We start from the raw sequence: 10,486 nt of genomic DNA, 5'->3' as shown, positions 1-10,486 counted from the left end.
GTATTTTCTGTGACGTTATCTCTGTACTAATATTGTTATTAATCTACTGCTACATCAATAATATTTAGTAAAACGTTTCTACTTTGTCGCAGTGTATAGGTGGAACACTATGTATGGCCCTATCATATTATATATGTGGTAAATCAAGTATTGAATAATTATTAATTAGCAATAATAACTGTATATCGAAGATTTTCATACCATCTATATATAATTTGAACTGGTAATGGAAATTACGGGTAAACGGCTGAACAGATTTTAATAAATGGACCCTCATTTTGAAGCTTGGAAGCCAAAGTTTTTCGGAAAAATAGTAGTTTTCAGTGAAATGTCAATTTTCCTACACAATTCTCCTATTTTCCAAAATCTATCTGTCGTCAGTTTTGAGAACTAGCTAATTGCATTCAGGAGAAGCGAAACGAGCATCAAGTCGGCCGTGTTGCATTTCGGATTAAAACAAAACATACACTACAGTAAACAATATTACACGAAAGCCATGATCTTCAAGAATGCTGACATATTTAGAGCTCAAATTAAATTGGTTGTTAAAAACTTAACTTACTAAAAAAAATTTTCAGGTTCGATTCTGTGGTGTGTAATTTTCTGGGTACAGCTGTGTATTGAATATTAAAAACTACAAAACTTGAGGTGGTTTGATGACATTATTACCATTAGAAATGAAATATTATTATAGTTCATGCCGTGATGTGATTATTTTTCATTAATTATACATATTAATGCTATATTGATGATATGAAAGTGAAACGTTTTGGGGTTATATAAGTAGATGTAGAGAATAACTTAAATTGGATTTTGATTTCTATATTTTACTAAGTGGCGGCTATATAGTAGCCTATATATAGTATATGTTACTGAAACCTATAAAACTTACCTAAGATAATAATATTATTAAGAATCAAATATTTTTATCGTTATTAATCAAGCGGGGTTGGGTCTTTTTCATGTATTTAATGGCGGTGTGGTGTAGATATTTATATGCGTGGTTCTCTTCAGTATTGGCTCGAGAGAGAGTATGTTTCAATATAATGGAAGCAAATAATTTTCAGAATGTCTGGTATTCTTCATTGAAAATAAACCTGAAAAATTTTTATTTGAACGTCTAATGAACTTAGTTTGCAGCATTTGCCGCAAAGGCCACTAGTTTTATTTATAACTTCATGTTCCTGTTTTGGTACCTCCATTGACTGGTCCATTAAACATTTGTCATAAACGCATAAAATAAAGCCTTATTTTTATCGTGTGAGCAAAAAATATGTGTATCTTATCTGTCGCCTTCCATACAAGATAAGACATGTCGGTGAGATGACCCGATCGTATCTCACTCGAGGGTGCGACACTCGACCGAGTTCAAGCAAGCGATTTAACTCCAATGCAGCACTCTGTTACATACGTTCTGTTGAAGAATTGCCCCTGTTGCTCAGCTTCCCTCACCTCTAGACTTCAGTTCTTTGCCTATGATTTTGAAAAGTCAGAATAATATTTAAAAAATACGTCGCCACGGTGGTATAATGGCTAGGGCTAGAGCGCGGACTTACTATGCTGTGAACCCGGGTTCGATCCCTCGTAAGCCCGATTTGTAACTTTTGTTGAACAACTCGTGGTTCAGATAACACGGGTTTTCTTTGCGAGTTCCTGTTCCCTGTAGCATCCCAACAAATCTCCATCATCTCTTCTTATAGCGGGTGTAACGTATATCAGTCGTCTATGGTGTATATACATATATTCAAAAATAGCAAAATAATTTCACTTACATACAATCTTATTAAAAATTTAATAGATATAAATCTTGGACTCAGAGAAGAATAAAGTTTATCACACGTACTTCTTAACTTACATTTGGACAAAATTTTAGAAGAATGGAACGAAGAAACACAACAAGGTATTTATTTAGGACAAGGGACTTATATCCTTTAGCATTACTATAGGCCTATACCTATGATTAAGCAATTTTGACAAAAAAAAATACTGAATACAGATTGCAAATGGACATAGTTATACAGTCAGACTAACATTACAACTGTTGTTCCATTTTCACTAAGGTCCAGTGGTCTTCAATCTTCCTTTAGGCTCAAAATTCATCATTCAGATTGTTCTTCTCAAAATTGTGAATGGCCCATATTAACCGAATCCTCAGAAGTTAAGTATTTAGGCATTACAATCGACCAACACTTACGATGGAACAAACATATTATATATTTATGCAATAGATTACGTAAAACAATTTATATCTTTGTTATACTTCGGTCATATTTACTAATTAATATTTTACGTCTCATTTATTTAGCTTTATTTCAATCCATTCTCCAGTATGGAATTTTAGGGTGGGGACATGCATGTATTTCTAATCTCACTCCACTAATACTCTAATACTTATTCAGAAAAGAATTATTAAAATATGCCTTAATAAAGCAATTGATTACTCAGCCGAGCTTTTGTTTACTGATTTTAATGTTTTGAAAATTGAACAGATTTATTATATTGCCTTATTAATCTTCATACATAAAAATCGTAATAAATTCAAATTGTATCATCATAAATATGGAACTAAAAGATCCGATTTTATACGACTAGAGGAACCAAAGTGTTTCACAAGCACAGATCTGAGCCATGGTACCTACTTTGGTCCAAGGTTATACAATAAAATAATTGATAAAGACCCAAATTTGGAAAATTTTAGTATCAGAAATTTAAAAAATAGCGTTAGGAATTTAATTTTTAAAGAATATATATTGATTTAATATGTATATGTATTTGTATGACTTAAATTGTTAAAATTGAAATTCTATTTTTAAATTTAATTTATTCCTGTAATTTTTTTTCTTGACCCAGTTTGTGTCAAATAATTATCTTTGTGTTCATCTTTGTGTTTAGATATCTCCCTGAGGACGAGTTTTTTACTCTTTCAGGGAAGAACTAAGATTGTATTTTTGTTCATGTTATTTTTTTAAAGCATAAAATATGATTTCGAAATCTCAACTAAAATGGCATTCCAATGAAATAATAATAGAATATTTGATCAAAAGAATAGTTTTAACTGTTTGAGTTCCAATATCTCTTTTCATAATGATTACGTATAAATAATAAAGTAATAAAATTTGATTAAATATATGGAAAATAAAGATAACATTGAATAAGAAACAACTAGAAAGAGAGAGAGAGAGAGAGTTAAAATTCTATGAAGGCTTGGCAATACCTACATTGCTCTACGGTTCAGAATTTTTGATAATAAAAAGAGGCAGATGAAAGGAAATTGCATCACCTAAAATGAAACTTCTCCGTTCGTTAAAATACAGAGCGATCCATATTTATGTCCAACTTTTTATTACACTGTAGTAGCGAAACCAATCAGGTTAAGTGACTCATTCCACCGCTAAAATGTACCGTGTTCCATACCATTAAAAGCACAAAAGAAGCTGTCATTTTATTTTACTTTATTGTGTTCTCAGTACGGTCCGAAACATTTAATGTAATCAATGATATCATCAAAAGATCTCTGACTTCTTGCGGCATCCCGTCTCTTTTGGAACCACCAGGTATTAGTCGCGCGGATGGTAAACGACCCGATGGTCTGACCTTAATTCCATGGTCTAGAGGAAAATCTTTAATTTGGGACTCCACTTGCGTTGACACTCTAGCTCCATCTCACTTACCGAATACCTCCAGACGCGCAGCATCTGCTGCTGAATTAGCCGTGAAGAAGAAAGTCAATAAATATGCTCATCTTTTAGACAGTTATATCTTTGTCCCATTTTCTGTGGAGACCTTCGGTCTTTGGAGTCATGCTGCTAAAGTTTTGGTATCTCAAATCGGCCAAATTTTGATCTCCATTACTGGTGATCGCCGTTGGACTACTTATTTGCGTCAACGCTTAAGTATTGCTATTCAACGCGGAAATGCAATGAGCGTTTTGGGTACTCTTCCAGAGTCCAGCCCTTTGGACGAACTTTTTCTCCTGTAAATTTTTTTATCTCTATGTACTTACTTACTGGCTTTTAAGGAACCCGGAGGTTCATTGCCGCCCTCACATAATCCCGCCATCGGTCCCTATCCTGAGCAAGATTAATCCATTCTCTATCATCATATCCCACCTCCCTCAAATCCATTTTAATATTATCCTCCCATCTACGTCTCGGCCTTCCCAAAGGTCTTTTTCCCTCCGGCCTCCCAACTAACACTTTATATGCATTTCTGGATTCGCCCATACGTGCTACATGCCCTGCCCATCTCAAACGTCTGGATTTAATTTTATCTCTATGTAAATGTTTATATTTAGTTTTTATATATGTGTAATTGTAACGGTGAAAATATTGTTAATCAAATAATTTTTATTTATTTATTTTTTTTTTCATAAGTGTATATTATTTTTGGGAGTGTTTTTTGTAAGTAATTTTATGAGGTTGTTATTGGCATACTGATAAATTATTTGTACGAATTACAGATTTTCTAGTGTCCTGAACTAATTTTATTGTGCTTATAAGTCCATATTTATATTACAAAACTTATGCAATCGGAAAAATGTAGTGTAAATCTTAAAACAGTAACCAAGGCCACAAGACTATCTGTGTACGATCAAACACGAATTGCTGCTCGAATGGAGGCATGGCAGTCCCCAATTATGGTGCAGAGATGGTGGAGAATGGTGAAATGCGATGCTGGACTACAAGACCATCAAGAGACTTCACCCCAACTTGATTTGCACTGGCTCAGTTACGCAACAGAAGGGTGCTGGCCGACCAAAAACAGTGATCACAGAGGAGGCCAAAGCAGCCGCTACTGAGGCCTTCCAGAGAAGGTCTAAGAAATCCATTCCACAGTACCAGCGGGAATCTGGTGTATCCTACGGGTCCGTGCAGCGGTTGCTAAGGGAAATGAATTGGCTGCCATGGAAGCCACACTTTGTGCAAGCTCTGTGATATCGGAATGGAGTTTGCGGAGTCTCTACCAGCATGGCTTCAAGAGGAACCTAACCTTTTGCGACACATTCTATGGTCAGACGAGAGCAGTGGTGGCCGGGTGCCAAATGAAATGCTTGTGAGAGCAGTACGGAACGTTCAGCCACGTCTGGAAAAATGTGCAGCAAATGCTGGTGCTTTCATCTATATATATATATATATATATATATATATAATTTGAACTGGTAATGGAAATTACGGGAAAACAGATGAACGGATTTTAAAGAATGACCCCTCATTCTGAAGCTTGGAATCCAAGGATTTTCAGAAAAATAGTAACTTTCAGTGAAGCGTTAGTTTTCCTACATAATTTTACTATTTTCCAAAATCCATCTTTCGTCAGTTTTGAGAACTAATTGCATTTCAGAATAAAACAAAACACACACTACAATAAACAATAGTCTATTACACGAAGGCCATGACCTGCAGTAGTGCTGACATATTTAGAGCTCAAATTCAATTGGTTATTAAAAACTTCTGGACTTACTAAAAATAATTTACAGGTCTGATTCTGCGATGTGTAATTTTCTGAGTACAGCTGTGTATTGGATATTAAAATCTACAAAAATTGAGGTGGTTTGATGACATTATTACCATTAGAAATGAAATGTTAATATAGTTAATGCCATGATGTGACTATTTTTCGTTAATGATACATATTAATGCTATATTGATGATATGAAAGTGAAAGGTTTTGGGGTTATATAAGTAGATATAGAGAATATCTTAAATTAGATCTTCATTTCTATAATTTACTGGTGGCGGCTATATAGTATATATAAACTGCAAAACTTACGTAATATAATATTATTAAAAATCAAGTATTTTTATAGTTATTAATCAAGTGGGGTTGGGTCTTTTTCATATACGTAATAGCAGTATGGTGTAGATATTTATATGCGTCATTCTCTTCAGTGTTGGCTCGAGAGAGCGCAAAAATTACAGTTCCTAAGGAAAGACCAAAATGTATTACTTACTGATAAAATAAGAGGCCTAGAAAATTTGAAGTCTCTCTATCATTTCAGCAAGATCTCTTAGCAGGATAAAATGATTTTACCCTCTACATTTCAAGCTCTACATGCAGCAGCTATACCAAGATGCTATGTCCGTTGTTCGAAAGCATAGCAAAACTGCATTTTTTTAAGTTTCACCTACAATCCACAATAACCTGAAATAGCTATTGCTTTACTCCCACATGAAAAATCCACTGATTGTCCTGACATTGTTACTTGTGTTTTCGCGTTGAAACTAAAAAACTGAGGGTCGATAGGTCCAAGAAAAAGTATTTGGCATAAAACATCATTCATAGGGAGTATGTTTCATTATTGCGGAAGCAAATAACTTTCAAAATATCTGCTATTCTTCATTGAAAATAAATCTGAATTTTTTTTATTTGAACGTCTAATGAACTTAGTTTGCAGTATTTGCTGCACAAGCCACTAGTCGAATTTTAATATTGGTGGGATTTTAAGCAATCCTAATGATTGTATTATTAGTTCATGCTACTTTGATCCTGTCATATTAATTCATTTACTTGTGATAAACGAATAAAAAGTTGACATAAATATTGGTCGCCCTGTATGCACAAGAGAGACAAAATTGGGAAGATCTCGTTGACAGAATGGATCAGAACAGAAACTGAAAGGAAATATAGTTCTGTCAACATATATGTAAAAGGGATGTTGGTAGACAAAGAACAAGAAAGCAGTGATGTCGGCACAGGTTTATAAAATCTAAATCATACTAGTGGCTTGTGTAGCAAATGCTGCAAACTAAGTTCATTAGATGTTCAAATAAAAATTTTTCAGATTTATTTTCACTGAAGAATACCAGACATTCGGAAAGTTATTTGCTTCCATTATAATGAAACATACTCCGTCTGAATACTTTTTATGCTTGAACTTATCCACCTTCAGTTTTTGAGTTTCAACGCGAAAACGCAAGTAACAATGTTAGGACGATCAGTGGGTGTTTCATGTTGGAGTAAAGCTATAGCTGCTTTCCTTAGGAACTGTAATTTTGCGCTCTCTCGAGCCAATACTGAAGAGAATGACGCATATAAATATCTACAGCACACCGCCATTAAGTATATGAAGAAGACCCAACCCCGCTTGATTAATAACTATAAAAATATTTGATTTTTAATAACAATATTATCTTACGTAAGTTTTATACTTATATATACTACATACCCATCACTCAGTAAATTATAGAACTGAAGATCTAATTTCATATATTTTCTACATTTACTTACATAACCCCAAAATGTTTCACTTTCATATCATCAATATAGCATTAATATGTATAATTAATTAAAAATAGTCGCATCATGGCATTAACTATAACAATATTTCATTTCTAATGGTAATAATGTCATCAAACCACCTCAAGTTTTGTAGATTTTAATATCCAATACACAGCTGTACTCAGAAAATTACACACCACAAAATCAGACTTGTAAATTATTTTTAGTAAGCCTTGAAGTTTTTAATAACCAATTGAATTTGAACGGTAAGTATGTCAGAAATCCTGCAGATCATGGCCTTCGTATAATATTGTTTATTGTAGTGTGTTTGTATTTTGTTTTATTTTGAAAACCATTATTTCTCAAAACTGACGACAGATGGATTTTGGAAAATAGGAAAATGATGTAGAAAAATTGACATTTCACTCAAAACTACTGTTTTTCTGAAAAACTTTGGGTTCCAAGCTTCAAAATGAGGGGCCATTTATTAAAATCCGTTCAGCCGTTTTCCCGTAATTTTCATTACCAGTTCAAATTATATATATATATATAGATTATTTATTGGAAGAACTTTAGGAAGAAAAACGAGAAAAGAAACTCAAATGAAATTTTATAAAGTTATGGCTGTACCTACTCTTATATATGGCTCTGAATCATGGACAATAACAAAAAAAGAATAATCACGTATACAGTCAGCAGAGATGAAATTTATGAGATACGTAAGAAGATGCACTAAAGCCGATAAAATAAAAAATGAAACAATAAGATCAGACCTCAATATTTTCTCAGTACACGACATGATAGAAGAAAATAAAACAAAATAGAAAGATCATGTTGACAGAATGGCAGAGAATAGGTTACCAAAGAAGATAATGAATTATCGCCCGATCGGGAAAAGGGATGTGGGTAGACCTCGCAAGAGGTGGCTGGACGATAGAGACCGGAACAGGTGATATCACCTAATCCTTGAAGGGAGAAGAAGAAGAAGAAGAAGAAGAAGAAGAAGAAGAAGAAGCAGAAGATTATTTTGTCGATGTTGATACGGTCTCGCAGTGTGCTCCGGGCGCGTTTGACCGACACTGACCTGACAGGAATCCTTCATGCCATCGGGGTAGCCGGCACACAGCATGTTGTCAGAGATCATCTTCTCGTTGTACTTGGTGTTCTTCCGACACTCCTGGTTGCTCATCACGGGCACCTCCACCTGCTGCAGTATGCAGGACGGCTTACCGTCCTCGTGTAGCGTGCCCCAACCTGTCACCACCGCCTTAACATCCTCGTACAGTTCTTCTGCAAATACACATCATAGGTACAAAATTCAGCTGACATTATGTACTAAAGTACTATTGAATTTCGTACACAAAAACCGAAATATATTTAATTTATATTTACATAAATGTAAAACCTAAAGATCAGACAACATATGATTGACAGTACCAAAATCTACCACAACTGTAGCATATAATCACAGTAGCATCTTCGGTCTAAGGCTTTATAACAAGATTTTTAGTAGGTTATTTTACGACGCTTTATCAACATCTTAGGTTATTTAGCGTCTGGATGAGATGAAGGTGATAATGCCGGTGAAATGAGTCCAGGGTCCAGCGTCGAAAGTTACCCAGCATTTGCTTATATTAGGTTGAGGGAAAACCCCGGAAAAATCCTCAACCAGGTAACGCCCCGACCGGGAATCGAACCCGGACACCTAGTTTCGCAGCTAGATACGCTTATCGTTACTCCACAGATGTGGATTATAACAAGATAATAGCTAAATTCCCAAACATATAATTTGCTAATGCTCCTTATTATAAAAATGAATTAAAAATTGCTGATTAGAGAGAAAATTGAAAGTTCAATTATTGTGATATGTTTTTTCTTATTTTTTCTTTTTATTTAATGTTTACTTTGTTATTTAATAAAATGTCTAACATTATATGGAATGCCCCCTGAGCACGGGTATGTAACTTTCCGGGGGGTTTTAGAGTATTTTATATAAAAAAAGAAATATATATCTTTGTTCTGGCAATAAATTATTATTATTATTATTATTATTATTATTATTATTATTCCAGACGTTTGAGATGGGCAGGACATGTAGCACGTATGGGCGAATCCAGAAATGCATATAGAGTGTTAGTTGGGAGGCCGGAGGGAAAAAGACCTTTGGAGAGGCCGAGACGTAGATGGGAAGATAATATTAAAATGGATTTGAAGGAGGTGGGATATGATGGTAGAGACTGGATTAATCTTGCTCAGGATAGGGACCAATGGCGGGCTCATGTGAGGGCGGCAATGAACCTCCGGGTTCCTTAAAAGCCAGTAAGTAAGTATTATTATTATTATTATTATTATTATTATTATTATTATTTCGTTATGTTTGCTAAATTAATTCAAGTTAATTTTCTTTACAATTCGGGAAAAATTTGTAATATTCCATACACACATTTGCGATCATTTCAACTTGAAATATTAAATATTAAATTCGAACATAGTTCATCTATTGTAGGCTAGGGGAAAATTACAAACACGTACAGGAAGAGAGAGAAAAATTAATTAAAACTTTTGTTTGGAAATACAAAAAATAAATCAATAATGTTAGGGAGGTAACACATTGTAAATATAGGCTACGTTTGAGGAGCTTGTAGCAAATAATAATATCGCTGTTTACAGTTTTTGTTGAGATGTTGTTTAAAAGAGTGTGTAGATGACGGTGCCATCCTCAATAACAATAGGCAGATATGACTTCGAGAGAGTGGATGAATTTAAATACCTGGGATTAACAGTTACTCATTCTAATGATATTTCATATGAAATAAAGCAGAGATTAATGGCTGGCAATAGAGCTTACTTCGCCTTAAGAAAATTACTTTGTTCAAGAATTTTATCTCGTACCACAAACATAATTATCTAGAAAACACTTATAAGACCTGTACTAGCATATGCTGCTGAGACGTGGTCCCTAACAAAAAAGGACGCTGGAAATTTGGATGCCTTTGAGAGGAAGATACTCCGCAAAATAATTGGCCCAGTATTCGAGAGAGGAAGATGGAGGAGGCGATATAATAATGAGTTGTATTCCATCTGTAAAGATCCGCCTATTAGAAGAATAGTAAAAGCAGCAAGATTAAGGTGGGCTGGGCAAGTGGCACGGATGAATGACGTAGAAATTCCTAAAAGGATATTAAATGGAAATCCTGGGGGCCAAAGAAGTCGTGGACGACCAAGAATAAGATGGCTGGATGGAGTTGAAGAAGACATATGTAAGATG

The 10,486-nt window shown here is 34.4% G+C and overlaps 1 protein-coding gene across 1 annotated transcript in view; it reads right to left on the bottom strand.

The window, feature by feature from the left end:
• LOC138714692 (trypsin-1-like) overlaps positions 1 to 10,486 on the bottom strand; it is a 77,316-nt gene that overhangs the window by 6,206 nt on the left and 60,624 nt on the right. Inside the window, exon 6 of the mRNA XM_069846755.1 lies at positions 8,303 to 8,508. Within this exon, the coding sequence (XP_069702856.1) occupies positions 8,303 to 8,508 (206 nt within the window). The remainder of the gene's footprint in view (positions 1 to 8,302; positions 8,509 to 10,486) is intronic.

The sequence above is a fragment of the Periplaneta americana genome, chromosome 15, assembly GCF_040183065.1.
Source record: "Periplaneta americana isolate PAMFEO1 chromosome 15, P.americana_PAMFEO1_priV1, whole genome shotgun sequence".
NCBI lineage: Eukaryota > Metazoa > Arthropoda > Insecta > Blattodea > Blattidae > Periplaneta > Periplaneta americana.
This window is presented reverse-complemented; position numbering and strand designations above follow the sequence as displayed.